Source organism: Asparagus officinalis, chromosome 4 (genome assembly GCF_001876935.1).
Source record: "Asparagus officinalis chromosome 4, Aspof.V1, whole genome shotgun sequence".
Lineage (NCBI taxonomy): Eukaryota > Viridiplantae > Streptophyta > Magnoliopsida > Asparagales > Asparagaceae > Asparagus > Asparagus officinalis.
In genome coordinates, this window is record NC_033797.1 from 4,271,197 (window position 1) to 4,290,793 (window position 19,597).

At 38.0% G+C, this 19,597-nt stretch overlaps 1 protein-coding gene across 1 annotated transcript; it reads right to left on the reverse strand.

Moving 5' to 3' along the window:
• On the reverse strand, positions 8,201-13,445 carry LOC109836407 (protein NRT1/ PTR FAMILY 5.2-like). The gene is made up of 4 exons (XM_020404300.1): positions 13,186-13,445; positions 12,884-13,101; positions 9,290-9,843; positions 8,201-9,210 (listed from the first exon to the last, which is right to left on the reverse strand). The coding sequence occupies exons 1-4, from the start codon at positions 13,319-13,321 to the stop codon at positions 8,343-8,345; spliced, it is 1,776 nt and encodes a 591-aa protein (XP_020259889.1). The 5' UTR covers positions 13,322-13,445; the 3' UTR covers positions 8,201-8,342.

Below are 19,597 nucleotides of genomic sequence, written 5' to 3' on the forward strand. Positions count from 1 at the left end.
ATGCTGGCACGAATCGGGACGTTTAACCCTAATTCTGCTAATTCTCGCCCAAAACGTTTCAGCACATATTGGGTCATTCTGGTCCACCACCACTTGTCTCCAAAATAATGTACCCATCCATAACATCTAAAAGTCTCTCTGGGTAATACTTTTCCCGCTGCCGCTAACCGGTTCTTCACGGTGTTGGCCTGCGCTGTCGTCTCATTTTGAGGTATATTCAGCACATAGCGAGTCATTTTGGTCCACCACCATTTGTCTCCAAAATAATGTACCCATCCATAACATCTAAAAGTCTCTCTGGGTAATACTTTTCCCGCTGCCGCTAACCGGTTCTTCACGGTGTTGGCCTGCGCTGTCGTCTCATTTTGAGGTATATTGTCTTGACCTAAGACACCTGGATGAAGCCCTCGTATCGAAGCTCTTTCACTGGAACCTGGAGTGGCCTCCTTCCCAATGAAACCACAGTGGATGCGCTCGTGATTCTCAGTTAATCTCCAGAACATTTCGCGGTTAACGGATAAATTCCTGAACTGTAAGAGCGAGTGTTCTCGAGGAATCCAAGGCAAATATAGAAATGACGAGCCGCTCTCATGCAACCACTGTGCAGACTTGCAGAATGCAATCTTCGGATCCTTTACGGAGTCGCCAAATAAGAAATCCGGCTTCCTTATACATTGATTTGAGTCTTGTTCTGAAATCAAGGTTGCATCCGTGATTAACCGTCGTAGAACACGACAACTACCCCGCCGGATCAACTCTTTAGCCTCTTCACCATAGTCAGATTGGAACTGGGGAGATGATTCAATTAACGGAAGCCCCTCATAATAAGAATGGGTAATGTTACTCTGACCCGTAACCGCACCAGCAGGAAAGGCAGTGGAAGGAAATTGAACTGATAAAAGAAATACACATAAATCGTGTAAGGATGGTCCCAAAATTTTAGAGAAAGCGATATACCTTACTCTATAAGATATAATCACTATCTCGTAACAGGTGTGACGATTTTTTTATATATATATACCACATGTGTAAAAGGAGATATGCGTTACTATGCACGGGCATTATAACGGCATACCAAAACCTTTCAACACATGTGGGATGATATAAAATCGCCCCTGTGTGTTCTGAAGTGCGTTTTGTCCAAGCAAAACAAACACTTTTAAGCGTCGATCCCCTCAAAGGAGGATGCCGGCTCTTCTCGAGGGTATCTCAAAGGATACAAACGAGGATCTGCATACAAATATAGGTGCATATATATGAAATTGATGGAGTACAGTATTTAAATTCGAAAAAGAGTGAAAGAGATATACCTCCACACGAGATCACAGTAGGGGCAGCCTCCTCAGAGCTCTGAACAGTCGGACGGCTTCGGGTTCCTCGAGCTCTACGCGGCGACATGATGAGTAGATGATCTACAAGGAAATCCAACGAAAATGGTTAGGGTTTTGAGCAAGAAATCGACCAAAACATCACAAAATATGGTCAGAACAGTGCATGCACATTCACAGTTGAAGAAAATCAAAAGTTGAAAGAAAAGAGGCGGACAAACCTGTAGAAATCCAAGTGGAATCTCCCCAAACGAAGCCCTACCCAAGTCGGCAACAAAGAGGAGAAGAAATAGGAGAAAACTGGTCGAAAATCGCCCAAGAAATCGTCTGGAAATCGCAAAAAACCGACGTGAAAAAAGCCCTAAAAACCCTAAGTCCGCAGTTTTATACCCCCTGTCTGAAAACTCTGTCTCGCTCAGCGAGACAGAAAACACTGTCTCGCCGAGCGAGACAGAAAACACTGTCTCGCTGAGCGAGACAGCATATTTTGTCTCGCTGAACGAGACAATAAACCCTCTCTGTATCGCATTGCGATGCAGATGAATACTCCAACGGGTACACGAGTCTAAACTGTATTCCCACCCTCAACAGGAAGTTTCTGGAGAATATTAATCTGAATATTCTTAAGGATAACCTGAGGAACTCTCAATGGATATACCAACTCAGTGGTAAAAGTTGAATCTACAAGAGCAAATACCAACTTCAATTCAAGATCTTGACAACGGTCAAGCGATAAACGCGACGCCGGGAGAATTTTAGCTATTCTAAGAAGAACTGAATAGACTAAAAGCAGAAGAGATCAAGCATTGAAGCCATGTACAAGTCCTTCCACACGATCTACTCAGCCAAGCATTGAAGGGATCGTAAGTAAAATCTAATTCAAGATCTTGACAACGGTCAAGCGATAAACGCGACGCCGGGAGAATTTTAGCTATTCTAAGAAGAACCGAATAGACTAAAAGCAGAAGAGATCAAGCATTGGAGCCATGTACAAGTCCTTCCACACGATCTACTCAGTCAAGCATTGAAGGGATCGTAAGTAAAATCTATCTTATCCAAAGTATCCCATGCTCCTCTATAAAAGAATGAGTCTGGAATACTTTGGAGGGGGTATCTGTAGACGTCAAAAAATGCTAATAGATATCCCAGACATAGAGAAAATCACTCAAAGGGACCTCATACTGCTTTAAAAAAATCAAAGCAGGTATGAACTGTCTCGCCAGCGAGACAGGCTTTGCTGTCTCGCCAGCGAGACAGTATTTGCTGTCTCGCCAGCGAGACAGTGTTGAAATGGTCATAACCAACTTTTTAACTGCCCTACACGTGTCCATTAACTACCATAGGACGTGGAAAACATCGTGGGCGAAAAGCACGTGGATAACTGCCAAAATAACGGAGTTTGAAACGTGGGATAACAGTTACAGCGAGAAACTGCCATTTTCCGAGACAGCATTTACTGTCTCGCTGAGCGAGACAGCAAATTTACTGTCTCGCGGGTCGAGACAGCAAACGCTGTCTCGCCCAGCGAGACAGTAAACACTGTCTCGCCGTACTAATTTCTGCAGTTGTTGAGTTTTTGCAGTTACAGATCCCTGAGGCTATAAATAACCCCCTAGGGTCATTTCTGACGAGGATCGAGCATTTGTTAGAGCATTCCAGAGCAGAGAGAGCAGAGATCTAACTTCTTGGAGCAACCCCTTGACATTCAGGCTTTGACTTGATTTCAAGAAGAACGACTATCTTACTTCGATAAGATATCGTTTCAATTTCTAACTTCGATAACGAAGGAAGAATCAGTAAACCCCTCTTCACGATTTGTGATTCGGTGGTCCACGAGCTAAAGCGCTCCCGGCACAGGCAAAGTCCCACGAAAACAAAGATCGATAGACGATTTTTGTGTTTGTTTCTCAAAAGTTGTAATTTTCGTTTTGTTGTGTAGAAAAAGTCTTATAAAAAGATTATTCTTTCGAATTTATTGTAATCGAACAAAGTTATAATGAATTCCTCAACAGCACCGACTTTTGACTCAAACAGTTACGATCTGCAAAAATAGCCCAATTACCATTCTTTGTAGCAATGTGATTCCTCTAGGATTTTCAGTCCATCTTTTCATGATCTTCACGACGTAAAGATCATAAAGCAGGACGGACACAAGCACGGACGGTGTGACCGAGGCTGCAAGGCTTGCTGGTGGGATTTCGAAATGGGATCCCATGTGACGGTTCAATGTTGTACTTTTTTTTTAACTAGAAACAATCATAACATACATATATAAATAAAAGCCGAGTACAAAAAAATACCCCTCTTGGAGTGTATGACTCATACATAACCAAGAGTGCCAACAGAATGATTGAGTGCAGAACTCGAACTGTACAGAGCACACAAAAGATAAACTATGAGAACTTAGACAAGTAGGCCTCCTAAAAACCAAAAATATATTATGGGAATCTGTAAAACACTGATCCAATAGCATCAAGGGAAACCGCGTGTCTGATATGAATTGGAGCTCCTCAAGTTGTACCTTGTTTGACAAAATGGGTGTTGATTTGGGCAATCATTGTGCATCGGATGATCTTTGCAGTCAATACTGGAATCATTTTGATAATTTGTTTTGCTTCCTGAACTTGGGTCATTGGACACAACATCCATGGCGTGCTTGGACCATCTTTTACCGCTGCATTATTTAGGAATATGTGTTCATAGATGGAGGATATATATTATGTGTAGTCAAATTTCCAAAAATATTGATCGTCCCGGAAAATTGACGCGTTTACTTACCTCAGAGAGGATATGGAGTCTATCCTAAACTTTTTTTTCTGTGTAAACCTCCATGTCCAACTGATGAAACTCCTTATGATCATTAGAAAAATGAACTCTCCATTTTCTTAATGTAGCCAAAACGACCGTAGTCATCTTAGTAAATGGACCTCCTTGTGGCAACTTATGCCTGTAAATGGAGAACCCCCTAAGAAAATCACCACAGAGATTAGAAGGCCCAGCATTGGAAGCCCATATCCAAGGGTCGAGCCCACATTATCCTGTAAATAGACCAATACGGTATGTGCAAAAAGTAACTCCAGGAAAATGCTAAACATCCACTAGTTGAAGGATGAAAACTTATGAGTCCTTTCATTGTGGTCGAAATCGTTGAACTGGTCTGCACCAATAGTTGAGATGTTGGACTTGGTTCCACCATTTCCAAGTGCAAATATATGCAGTCCACCAAAAAATGCACCCAGCTGCAGTATAGAGGCTGACTTACCGTTGCTTGTGCACCTTGCTGACTTGAATGGTGATACTGAAACTGCTAGCGTTAGAAGAAGCATGCCTTAGCACAAACAAGATCGTCAGGAACCGCCATTAATTATTAAAATGCTATAACACATAGGCATGCCTATGAATGTTTCACTCTGTCATGAACACTGAGTACCAAACTCAACATTTGACCAAAATCTATCCGTGGAGACAGTAATATGTTTGCACTTTTTCTGATCGTATGTATATTTAACTCATATATGTATTCATTGGGTTGTATTTATACATGAAGACAGTAATATATTTGTGCTTTTTTCCTGAACATATGTATACTTTTTTTTGAGAGAATGAACATATGTATACTTGTGTATAAATGTATTCATTGGGCTGTTACAAAAAAAATGTATTCATTGGGCTATTATTCATATATAAAAGAATCTAAGCCTAGTAATATTTGGGGTTTTCTTTTGATAGGGCGGGGGGGTTAACATTCTCCCTCTCATTACATTTTCATGGTGAAAAGTAGTTCATTAACATGGATGAACACAGCTTTCATTTTCCGAAGGACCAGATACACTGATATTTGGCAGGGTAAGTTTCGTCTGTATCATAGTAAAAGTTTTATTTCTACTACTTATCTGAGAAGTACAAAGATTCAAACAGAGGAGAAAAGACACCACAAAGTTCACATCACTTTAGTTGTGTACATTTTGGATGGTAGCAAGAAGCTGAGAGCGGATAAGGAAAAGTTAAACAGGCTGCAGTCAAACTTCTAAGACCAATTGGTCAGCAAAGTTGATCCAATCCAGCTGAGAAAGTGATGTGCTTCCTAATAAGAAGCAAACTCCACTAGTTAGATGGATAGATACTGCATTTAAGTTTCAATTATTCATTATACATAAAATCCACTTGACCATTCAGAAAACTGAGCAGTAACTGTCCTTTCAGTATTGTTTGTTCCACAGTCGGCGCAAATCGAAAAGTTTACATTGTATCTAAGAAACTCTTTTTAATTTATGAAGAAATTAATAGTCTTTATATTAGAAATCCTCTATTATTGTTCATTGTTTATTATTGTAAACTATGATAATGTCATAATGATTAACTTAACTGAGGAGATTGGCCTTAACATATTTGCATGGGCTAATAGGATTTATGTAGTTGAACCTTAAAAAAAGGGAACAAACGCTTTGTTGTTGTATTTGTTATTGTTAACATTAATTATTGTTAACAATGGTGGAATTAGGGGAAATAAGAAGCCAAGTTTCTAAGTGCTAATGGCACCAAATAGTTACTAGAACGTCAGTTCTTCTGCATCTACTTATATTTATATTACTGATGAAAACAACAAATTGAAGTTACTGAGAGGCAGATAGCTGATCCGGCAACAAATATCCAGTATCGTCCCAGATGTGCATCGGCCACATAAGCTCCTAGAATTGGCAATAAGAACGCAGTCCCAACCCAGTTAGTGAAATTGTTCGCAGCTTCAACAATGCCCTGATGCATCCTGTTGGTTAAGTACTGTTAGATATAATCATTACCTTACGTAAGATGTTACAACATCTCCCCGAAAAGTTTGATGTTTGTGGGCTATGGGTGGCCGTTGGTGGACTATCTTACAGCTCATAATCTGTTACACACACGCACGCAGAGTCTCTTACCAAAACATCTCAATGAAGTAGTTCCTTCTCAAATCAAGTTTACAAAAAACCAAGTTCGATGATATTCCATAGTATTCCATCCTTTCAAATATCTCATACACTGCATCGGGAGGTTTAATTAAGGTATTGAGAAAAAGAAGAATAGGAGATGGGTTAGTAAATATTTACCAACAATAAAGGAACAAGCAATCCTGCCTCCTCTTTTGGATCTGAGCAGAGGGTTGCCTCTAAGATCAACTGACCCATCCTTCATATACTAACAAACAATATAGTTCAGCAAAATTTCTGTAATATTTTATAGCAAAAATTCTGCCCTTATGAAGTTTTTAGCAAAATTCTAGTATGCTCCTTTCCTTACGTAAGTTTCTACAACTGGTTAATATTTCTAAGTTTATATTCTTTACATTTTTGTATGCTTAGATTCCATTAGGTGTGTTTAGATTACACTTTAGGACATTATATTATATATATGCACATCATAATATGTTACTTGATATTTCCTTATATTTTCCCAATATCCACAATCTGATAAGGATTTTAGCCATCCGATCGATCCCCAATATCCAATATTAAAACCTTGATTAAGAGTAAATCTCTTTGGACAAAAGTTTTGAAAGCTATCTCAATACTATGGGTGATGACCACAGTAATATTTCCTCGCATATGTTCCAGAGTGGTGTTCCTGAAATCAATGTTATACATTACTACCTTGTATTGGACTCAGGCTGACAGAGCTTCTTTAATTTATCCTGTCCTATGGATGATGGTGGATCACGATCTCTTTTATTGAATCCTCAACTGTATATTATGCATTAGAGTAATTGATGCAGTAGAGTAAGTAATGCGTTTGTCTCCTAATCCGATGATGAAATGGGTCGCAACCCAAAGAGTTTGGTGATGAAAAGAGATGAATCAAGGACCTTTCCCCATATGCTCTAGATTATGCATTAGAGTAGTTGATATTTTCATGTGCTGATCCTATGATAGAATCTGTTTGCACTATACTATTTGTTTGTTGCTGCGTGATCTACTAAAAGTTGTTCATGTAGGTCTTAATGCAAAATAGTATTTAATATGATTCTCCATATATAATAGTTCTTGAGGTGCTTTTTGTGCTACTATTTCTTCTTTGTGCTCTTAGGTATACATGTTTCACTTTTGCTTGGCTATTGAATGATAGTTCTTATAATTTCTCCAGAGATATACCATATCTTAGCATTTTTTTGTCTGCCTAACAACTCAAAAAAAAAATTGTACTTTTTATCTATCAGGACTGGGTGCTTGAGTTTTTTTAATTTTCGTACAAGCATTTAATGTGTGATCCTATGTTTATTGAGTTTGTTGTCATCCCCACTTGTATGGTCCATATTTATTAATTTAATACTATAGTTGACTAGTGCAGTACCAAATAACTATTAGATGTATAGTGTTGCGTCATTCAACTTCACTTTCAATCAAGAGTTAGAATCTATAGAGGCACCAAAATACCACTGAGCCTGTGTTCAAATGATTTGGCAGGGAGCTTGCAATTTGATGTTACAATTAGTGGGGAGAGCAACTCTGGATTGAAGTTGCATTAGTCAGCGTTATTGCGTTATTGATTTTATGAAGCACATGCTGTTGTTTCTGCTAGAGTTTAGAACCTTTCATGCCTAATGCAACGAGGACAAATATGAAGATCGGATGCTAGTTTAGGACTTTAGGTATAGACGATTTTGTAATGTTCTATATATAATTTTTCACTGTAGTTTTCTTACTATTTTTAAGCACCATTCTGTAGGATGATTCTATTACTCATTTTTATTATTGTAGAATATAAGTTCTATCTCTAATAACAAATTATCTTCTGTCTTGCTTCAACTTCGCTGTGAAAAGTTTTTTGTTGTAATTGTAACGCAACTATATTAAATATTGATTTCCCCAGAAACGTTAAATATCAAAATTAGAGATAACTAGAAGAATTTAAGATATCCTTATTTGCTGGGGGCAAAAAGCAATGTAAATTGCTCTTGATAGTATTTCATAAGTTTAGATCACAAAAGATGTTTCACATAGTCCTGTTGACATTTAACAAACGAAGTATAGCCTTTTGGCTTTAGGCATTTTCCTGTCTGACGACATTTATTTCATCTTCATCGTCCGGCGATACAGTTGCTGATTCAAATTTCTCTGCCTTGTAGGTATAGATCTTACTGACGTAGATGAAGCAGATGAAGTTTAGGATACTAAGGATGGTGAGGAATCCGTAGTAATAGTCCAGATGTGAGGCATTCAGATTATTCTGTACCCATCCCTTTCCGTCTCTTTTGGTGACGTCAGAGACTACTGATAGGAGAAAACTGCTAAGGAAGTTGCCTACCCCATATGCAGTTAAAGAGTATGAAGTCCCCAAACTCTTCATGCTCTCTGGAGCTTGATCATAGAATAACTCAACCTCTCCAGGGACCAAGAAAGCATCAGCTACGCCCATAAGCACAAACTGAGGCAGCAGGATAAAGATGCTCAACGGGACTTGCCCCCCATTTTCGACTAACCCATGGCTACTAGCAGTCCTCAGCCTTATTCTTTCTACCAAAACTGCGATTGCCATGGTAATGATATGCAAAACTAGCCCAATTCCTATTCTCTGGAGGAGAGTGATCCCCCTAGGGTCTTTTGTCCAAGCCTTCATCATCCTCACAAAGAAACGGTCGTAGAGTGGAAGCGCAATGAGCATAGATAGTGTGACAAATGCTGTGAGACTAGCTGGAGGAATTTCAAACTTTGGTCCAAGGTGTCGGTTCAATGTGGTACCTTGCTTCACGAAGAGGGTGGCAATTTGTGCAATCATCGTGCACGGAATAAACATTGTAGCCAGCAGCGGTAGCATTCGGAGAATTTGCTTCGTCTCTTCCACTTGCGTTACTGAACACAACATCCATGGAGTTCCTGGGCCAACTTTTACCGCAGCTTTGTTTAGGAACCTGTCAGTGAAGTAAAATTAGCAAGTGTTTTATTGTTCTGCAACGGTTGAAGAAATGCCATTGACAAAGTTTTACCCACCTCATGGAAGATGTTGAGTCAACCCTAAACTTCCCCTTCTCTTTATACACCACCAAATCCAACTCATGGAGCTCCTTAGGATCATTAGGAATGGGAACGCTCCATTTCCTTGTTGCAGCGACAATGACCCTAGACATCCTAGTAAATGGACTCCCTTGCGGCAGTTTATGCCTGTAAAATGGTGTGCCTGCTAAGAAAATTACTACAGAGATCACAAGGCCCAGTGTAGGAAGCCCGTAGCCCACAGTCCAGCCCACGTTATCTTGCAAATATACGAGGACGGTATTAGCAAATAGCGTCCCTAGGAAGATACTGAACATCCACCAATTGAAGAAGGAAAGCTTGTGAGCCCTCTCCTTAGGGTCGAAATCATCGAACTGGTCCGCACCAATTGTTGAGATGTTTGGTTTGGTCCCGCCATTTCCCAGCGCGAGTATGTACAGTCCTGCAAAAAATGTGCCTAGCTGTAGACCTGAAGCGGGCTCGCAGTTGCTTGAGCATGGAGGGGGCTTCAGCGGCGGTACAGAAACCGTAATGGTTAGCAGACTCATGCCCTAGCATCACAAACAATGTTTGTTAATCTTTGGTCATTGCTCTTCTTTTATTGCACGAATGGATTCTTGATATCTATCTGTTGTATAAAGCAAGTCCATCATTCACTAAAAGATGCATTCTACATTTTGCATGCCATGAACTCCAAGGTTTGGAAGATAAATGACCTACTTGATCTATACATATCCATGTGACTGCTCCTGCCTGAGGAGTTGCTTGAAGATCCCCTTAATCAGTGGCTTTTAGGTTTAAATTTGAAAATTTCTACTAAAAGTACCTCTAAACAATATAAAAAGAGAGGATCTTGGGCGGTAGAAGTGCCAGGGCTCGGCCTAGAATCAATACTTGTACTGTCATATGCCTGGATCTTTAAATCACATCATTTAGAGAATATAAACCTTTTTCTAACCCTCTTGACTTTGCCTCTCTCTCTTTATATACCCAAAAGGCGAATCGGATTTTGCTTCTGCCACAAATATCAAGTTTGTTTGGTCCTGCCTTGCGCGTCGTCAGCGTGAACGGGATACTGGACATTGAAGAGAGCCTATTTGTTTGGTTTTGGGTGGGATTTTGCTTCTCGTTGTGCATTTGTGTGCCATATTTCTTCTCTCCATTGTGTGGTGGGAGGAGGTTATTCTTTCTGAGCAACACAATACATGAATTAGTATTTCCCTGGGGAGGGACACATGGATTATTTGTATCGCGAAGGATAGCGACACGTAGGTCAATAACGTGTGGTTGGATGCCTACTTCGATTGCATGATCATTAGAGCAAGTGCAGCAGGCTCTCACCCCAGCTCCTAACGCTGAGGTGGCAGTGGGAGCCTGCTGCAAACGCCCCGGCAAGCTCCTAAGAGGCTTCTTTAGGCTGATGTGGACATCATGTAGGAGGTGGGGCCCAGTTGAGCTCCCAAGCGCTCCACAAATTTGTGGAGCGCTTGGGAGCTCCTAAGGAATAAAAAACAAATTTTTTACACAAAACCCTATTTTTAGCCGTGAGCTACACTAAAAGAGAGATTTTTTACACAAAAACCCAATTTTACACAAAAACCCATGTGATGTGGTATTGAGAGCTCTTGAGAGCTCTCCAACAAGCACTCCTAACTAGGAGTTTGCTGCACTTGCTCTTAGAAGGCTCCAACAGTGGGAATCAAGAAGACCTACAGCCGCATGTGCGCTAGGTCCGTTATCAATAATTGCACCATCATATGCTTCCACCCTTTAATCGTGCCTTTTTTTTTTCAACAGATGGTGGAAACGACTCGTCTCATATCCAATGAGGAAAAGGCTTGGTTAAGAGGATCCTGTGATGTTTGTTGCTCTCTTTCTAATCTTTACAGCCTTTATATCCACCGTTACTTTTTGTTTCCCCATCATTTGACCCGGATGACCTTTGTTTCTCCTCCTTGTATTCTTCTACCTTTCCCATACTTTTTCAGGGGTGATATCATTTGACGATAACTAAAGATTTGTTTCCATTGAACTACCGATCACTTCATTATAAAAATTTTATTATTGTCAAGCTTAAGTCAACGAAGATGGGTGGGCCCAAACCTCCATTATTACCGCTGCCTAAAATTTTTCCCATGCTGCTTATTTGGATTGTAGCCACAAACTGAAATCAGTCAGGCACGCGATGACAGCAAGTTTGTGTGACTCGTATAGCTGGACGATAAAGTTCACATGCTCGCGTTAGGTGGATCAAGTTTGTAGGATCAATTCGGTCGGAAAGTTGGGCCTCTCCCCCCTTTTCCGATGGATGGGGATTGAGAGAGGTGACCGCGGTGAGAATATCTTTATATACCAGCATCTTCAATGTGAAGATCTATGAACTGGTCCCTATCGAAAGAAACGTACTGTGTGAAGCAGTGAAGGGCATAAAGTTGAACTGAAACATCAAAATGCTATCAGGCCAATATCATTATTAACTTTAAACGTATACCGTAAAAGTATATATTCTCTGCGCGTGTGTGCGCGCGAGCGCGAGCATAATACACCAAAAAGGTCCTCCTGTTATATGACTTTGACGCTACGATTTTGACGGGTCAGTTGAGTTTGATCACGAATCGCATTTTAGCGTGCTGTGACAAGATTCGGGCTTGATGTAGCTCGACTCGGAGATAACGGGTATCTGATTACAGCAGAGCTTTTGCATATTCAAACAAGAGAATGTGACTTGTACTTTTGTTGGACTTGAACTAGTTAGCGTTGTTTTTGACAGAATGGAAGGATGCCTTCTTTTATGAATGCAGCCATCGGAAGACAATTAATGCTTTTGGTGTGAATCCTTATCATTTGATGACCACTTGGTATTGTTCTTCCTGCAACTACTACGCTTGATGTCAAATTGAGGTTTTAGTACACTTGGGAAATCGTTGAAATAGAGAGAACCATTTATGCCAATTTATTTTTCTCTCACCTTTTTGGTTTGTGACAATTTCTATTCTCATATATACATATATATTTAGGGAACAAGAGATTACTTGACTTGGCCTTGACTAGCTAAGTTTGAAAATGCCCATGAAGCATTAATTCTTAAATGATCCCCATCAGGTGCCTAAACTTCTTCTTTTTTTTTAATTTAATAACCTAGCCCGAAACCGAACCTAAGACAGACCATGTGAGTTATATCGAAACCTCTCAACCGTCCAGGTTATCCGCAGTGGGTCCATCAGGTACCTAAGCTATTAACTTATATTCAAGAAACCGAAGTTGATAGGAAAATGTTTTTCTAGTTGATTAATTCGTGATAAAGCTAATTCCAACTGCCTGTTAATAGCTGCAGTTATTATATGACAAGGAATTAGTTGAGCAGGGTACTTTGTACAATTAAGAAAGAAAAGTCGAAAAGGATTAAGAACTGATTTTTTTTCCTTATTGGTTAATTCATGAACAAGCTGTAATGATGAAAATCAAAATTATGAAAAATCTATATATATATATATATATATATATATATATGCAGGCAAACAATACCAGGAGATAAATGAAAAATCTATATATATATATATATATATATATATATATGCAGGCAAACAATACCAGGAGATAAATGGCGGATGCGATGACAAAGGTCCAGTATCGTCCAAGATGAGCATCAGCGACATAAGCTCCAAGTATCGGCATCAAGAACACAGTCCCTACCCAGTTTGTGACATTATTTGCAGCATCAACAGTTCCCTGATGAAGCCTGTTGGTTAAGTACAGCACCAGGTTTGATGATATCCCATAATATGCCATCCTCTCAAATACTTCATACACTGCATAAGTTTATTCAGGTAAGTTATTGACAAGAAAAGAGAAGAAGGCTATGAAATGGATTGGAAAAAAATATATATATTTACCCACTACAAAAGAGCAAGCAGTCCATCCTCCTCTTTTTGATCTGAGAACAGGGTTGCCTTTGAGATCAACTGAGCCATCCTTTGCGTACTCTCCTTCTCCTTGCTCTAAGCTCTCTATAGCCATTGAGTTTGACATGTTTCTTTGTTCGTCTAGGACTTGAGCTTGTGGTTGAGGATCTATGTGTATTTATAGAGAGGAGAGAAGGGGTTGCTTGATTTTTCCATGAGATGTTGATAGGATCAAGGATAGAGCACTGTGTCAAAATTACTGTGTTGTCATCAGCCGGGTCTTATTTGTGTCTGGGACCCAACAATGATTTGTTTGTGTTATTGACGCAGTGCGGAAGTAAAACCTCGAAATCCACCAAGTAAAACCTCGGAATCCACCAATGATATTTTCTGAATCCACAAAGAATAATCTACGAATCCATGAAGAAAATATTAAAAGAGAATTTTTATTAATGAAAAGATATTATTCTTTGGGGTTACATGACTCTTCTTAAATAGAAAAATAAATAAGACTCCTAGTAAGACCAGAATTACAAAGAAATAGAAAGTATCAAATTCTATCCTAAAAACACTCTCTATAATAAAGGAAACAAATTATGATTCAAAATTAAATTTGTTTCCTAATCTAATTTGACTCTAATATTAAATTTATTTTCTAATCTAAATAGACTCCAATTTTATTACTAAAACTAAACTAAAAGCTGATTATTTTCAGATTTCAGCTAAAATTGGGTATTATCGATGAGATTTTAAATATCCGACAATATAGTTGGCTCCGTCTCATCGAGATAGGCGGTTTACATATATAATATGTCAGAATCCGTATTCTGAGTTGGAAGATATGTTTGTTTCTTTGCGGAAGTCAATAATACGTATAAATCTGTATTTAGCTCGTGATTGTCTGAATCCTTCATGAAATTGTCTGTTAAGCGTCCTACATCAGTCTCCCATTGTTGAAAGAATCTTAACCCTGAGCTTATATTTTCTTCACTATTAAATAATTTTTTTCTCTTGCAATGATCGGCATCCGCCTTGTTTTTAGCATTGATTTTTTTTTACCTTCTCTGCTAGGACTTCTTCTGTATCAAACTTGTGTATAAATCTTTCCCATGACATGTGTATATAATTGGCAGCATATGGCTCTGTAGTTGATATGAAACTCTTCCAAATATTTTCCATGTTGCTTCCCATATTCTAGTGTCGATGGTATCATCTCATCGTTGTTAAAATTATTGATGATCATTGCTTCCAAAAAAGAATTTTCTCCCTCATACTCCATACATAATTCTTTCATCTTCTTTGCCTCGAGCCCTCTACCAATCAATTCACACATACCATCAATTGCCTCACTCTCTATTTTATCATTCACCTCCATCAAGACATGGTTAATATGTGTAATGTCGCTCATAACTTCTCTGAAAATATCATGCATAATATTCATCTTCACTATCATATCCCCATCAGCATCATGAATCTCATGTATATTGAGTGTTTACACCTTAGGAGGAATTTCGGTAGGGCAGGTTCTTCTTTTTCAGTTACAATCAAGTCATAGACCTCTTCAGATTGCTTCAAGTTTTCTCCTAAAGCCTCGTTGTTTGTTACCAAGAGTCTCTTCTTCCCAGTAGTCTTTATCTTAGATGGCTCCTTTTCTGTAAGAGGTAGAAGTACAATTCGACGCCCATCTTTCTTGAAGATACAAGGATTGTCTCTGCTCCTATGGTTAGCTCCAATATCGAATTGTCATGACCTACCTAAAATCATATGACAAGTATCCATCTTGACCACATCACACAAAACCTCATCAACATAACTGCGGTCGATAGAAAAAGGTACCGACACATCTCATCGTTCTGCACATCACTACCCTTGTGAATCCAGTCCATCTTGTGGAGAGGTGGTTGTTTCTCTGTCTTCAAACCTAACTTATTCACCATACGCCGAGAGACAAGATTCTTGCCACTATGACTATCAATGATAACATCACAAACCTTCTACATCACAATGTATCTCGTGCTTAAGATATTATGTTCTGAATGTGGTTCTTCTTTCTTTATTGCTTCTTTAGTGCTCTTCCCAACTCCAAGGTCTTGCTTAGGGTCATTGTCGCTGTTGAATTCATCCTGTGGAGTCGGATCACGTCGCTGGCGACCTTCAACGCAATTTCGAACTTCTACCGTGTTCAGAAGCTCCACTACCGATGCAAGTCACTCTATGGCAGTCTTCATCTGATTAACATCAGTCTTCAACTCATCAAACTTAGTTTGAGAAATAGAGGTTTCATCGCTGTTAAATATAGTAAAGTCTGTTAAATATAGTAAAGTCAATGTATATGGTTAACCGTATAATTAGCCTCCTATTCTCCAGCCTAAAATCAGTCAATGTATATAATTAGTTTCCTGATATGTAGCCTAAGATTATGCTACAATCTTGTGTATATATTCTGACGATTGATAATGAGAAAGGCAACCAAAACATTCTTTCATGGTATCAGAGCGATAGGGTTTTTCTTCTCGATCTCTTTCCGCTACGCCCTATCTGTGCTTTCCGCCCCTATTCTTCTTCTTTTCTTTCTTCCCTGTCGTTTGTCTTTCTCCGGCAACGATGTCTCAATCTAGAAATTTTCACCCAGCTCTTGCTGTCTCTAACATTAGGAATCATATTCCTATTATTCTCGAGATGGAAAACGTGCAATACTCAACATGGGCGGAGTTGTTCAAGGTTCATGCACGTTCGAACAAGGTTCTCCATCACATCATCCCTCCTCCGGAAGACAAAGCGAAGGCCACGGTCGAGGAGGAGGATGCCGACATGTGGGCTACTCTTGATGCCACGGCCTTGTCGTGGATTTACGCCACGATATCTAATGACCTTCTACACATTGAATTTACTATATTTAACAGACTTTACTATATTTAACAATCGTCTGTCATCTGGTCAGAGGAATCTGGCTCTGATACCAATTGACGCAACACGGAAGTAAAATCTCGGAATCCACCAAGGGTGTTCTCTGAATCCACAAAGAACGATCTCCGAATCCACGAAGAAAATATTTAAAAAAATTATTGATTAAAAGATATTATTCTTTGGGGGTTACATGACTCTTCTTAAATAGAAAAATAAATAAGATTCCTAGTAAGACTAGAATTACAAAGAAATAGAAATTATCAAATTCTATCCTAAAAAGACTCCCTATAATAGATAAAACAAATCATGAATCAAAATTGAATTTGTTCATAATCTAATTCGACTATAATATTGAATTTATTTCCTAATCTAAATAGAGTCCAACTTTATTACTAAAAATAAACTAAAATATGATTATTTTTGAAATTTATCCAAAATTGGGTAGTACTGATGAGATTTTAAAAATCTGACGATCTAGTTGGCTCTGTCTCGTCGAGATAGGCGATTTACATATATAATATGTCAGAATCCGCCTTCTGGGTTGGAAGATATGATTGTTTCTTTGCGGAAGTCAATAAAATATATAAATCTGTATTTAGCTCGTGATTATCCGAATCCTCCATAAAATTGTCTGTTAAGGGTTCTACATCAGTTATGTATTAGCACGCCGTAATTCTAAAGATTTGTATGCTAAAATATATTGATAACTTCAAATTTTACTTAAATTTGTTTTCTAAGAAAAACGGGGAATGTAGGTATAATAAATACTAGCATTGCTACGTGTGCAAATTGCAATACACATTAAAAATCTCTGTGTCGTATTTCATATGAGAGGGTTGATTGCATTTTAATATCCTAAGCTCTAATATTAAGGGCTGGAATTTGAGGGGTAAGAGAAATTACTATAATAAAATTATTTTGTGGGCGAAATTAAAAATGCTATAATTCGAGGGGCATATATGAAAAATATCTTTTTTTAAATTTGAAAGAAAGAAATAACATGCATTTAAGAAGGGGGGAAATGGATAACAAATTATCAATTCTTTCATTTTTTTTTCGGCCAATTCTTCTTTCACCCCTAAACAAACAAAAAAAATTCCCTAAAAAACGAAGCTATAAAAGAAGGGCAACTTTCCATGATTCCTTAGCACTAGTTTGCGGTCCGTGCAAAGCACGGTTTTTTTTATTACAGTAATCCCGCTTTTTTAATACGGCATGATTTGAATTTTTGAAAGTGCTACAGTATCCCGCTCTGCTACAGTACCTTTCAAATGCTACAGTATACCCGTGTGCTACAGTATCGTTTTTACTTAATTATTGGCTACAGTAATAATGCTACTGTAGCATTTACTGTAGCATGGACAGTGAATCCCTGATCCTCCTATTTGTATAAAGAAATAGATTTGTATGTCCCCACAGTTGTTCTTCTAGAATCTTATTGGATTCTTACGTATTCTACATTACGACAAACTATCAGAAGGTAAGTTGCCTTTTAATGAAAATTAATTAAACACTAATTCCTTGAAAATCTTATTAGCTTTAAGGCGGAAAGAATCCGAACCGTCTTATTCCAATGTCCGTCCGAACTCATCTTTTTTCCAAAGTGCACGAAAAAGAGCTCGGCGCATAAAATATTTCCGTGTGGGCCCCACACGGGATTACGTTAATCTCGATAGTGCTGTGTAGATTTGCGCACGCAGATGTAATTGTTTTTTTTTTCTTTCTTTTTTTTTTCTTCCCCAATATTAGCCCCTTCCATCTTTTATATTTTAAAAGGGTGGTGCTACAGGAACCCAAAAACATAGTGTCCTACATAAGATATGTGAGGTGTCGGCTCTCTGTCCCTTGATGCATTGTTTATGAACAGTGCATCATGAGACAGAGAGACGACACTTCACCTGTCACTTATAGGGTCTTATGTTTTTGGATCTCTATTTTCTATTTTAAATCATGAAATTTCTATGAGGTCCTCCAAATTTTATGCTATTATGAATTTAGTCTCCGAAGCATTGAAAATTGCTATGAGATGCCCGATTTGAAAAGCTATTTCAAGCTAACGTCCCAATTACTATGTTGTGAAAAATACTTTAAGAATCAATTGATGGGGCTTACAACTAATTTAAATGATTTGAAGGGCTAGTCTGAAAATAACTTAAGAATTGAAAAACCTAATAACAGTTTATTAATTTGAGGTATTTGTTTCAAAATATGAAGGATGTTAAGGACTAATACTGATAAAACATAAACCTTTCTAGTTTTGCTGACACCAACAATATAGTCATTAGCTTAATATATATCTTTACTTATAAAGTACAAACAACACTTGTTTTTGAATTCTTGCCTAGAAAAATAACTTTTAAAAAGTTATTTGTAGGTTATGTGTAACATAAGTTAATTGTAGTTTCTATCTTATTTTTATTATAAGCTATTCTTAGTTTACTTCCAACTTTCTTTTCGTGTTTCTTCACAACCAAATAATAAAAAGTTCCTTTTCTTTTCTTGTTTTTTGTTTCCTTTCCTTTTCTTTCCGTTTCATTTTTCCTTCCCATCACTTCCACTCAAACCAAACACAGCCGAAAGGATGGAGTTTCAAGATCCTACGGTCCAAGTATATATCTAACTTGATAGAAAATTAAGTCGTGAAAAATTCCACTGCGAAGAAATTTTTAGACTTATTAATATATTAGATTATTTGCATATATACCCCTTACATTATGGGTATTTATAAAAACACCCCAAAATCTTAGTTTTTACAAAACTACGCATCAAATCATTAGCTTTGTGAATAATACTTCTAAAATCAATATGGTGCTAAAAAGTTGACTATTTTATTGATAATTTTTTCATTTGGATTGCAAATTAGCTTATCAAAGATGATGATTAATTGAATTTAGGGTAATTTTTTTTTTAAAATTGATCATCTAAGCGTAGTTTTGTAAATACTAAGATTTAGAGAGTATTTTTGCAAATATCATGATTTAAGGGGTATATATGCAAATAACCCTAATATATTAAGATGGGCTAAACTTGGCTACATTTTCTAATAAAGTATTTTTTTCTGATCTAGCATCAATATGGTGTTTTAACTTGTGCTTAGATGGCAAATAAGGCATTTTTTCGACGGACATTTTTCTTAAAAAAAAATTCTCCTCTCTCTGACTAATCAAAATTATCAAATCTACACCCAATTTCTCCTTCAACCTTCTCCAATTCAAATTTCTTCCACCTCTATATTCAATAAGATCCTTTTTTGAGCTGCTCTTTCTCCTTCAACCTCCCCAATTCAAATCTAAAACACTAATCCAACCATAACAAATAGTCATCCAAGTCGACACCAATTTGAATTATGGTTTAGGTTTGAAATGAGAGAATTTAAAGGAGAAAGATGTGTGGAGAAATCAGTTATTGTGCAGATTTTGTGTCTACTTATGGTAAGTCAACTGATAAGTCGATGGTAAGTCGACTTAGATATGTTCTCCAGTTGGTGTTTTTCACT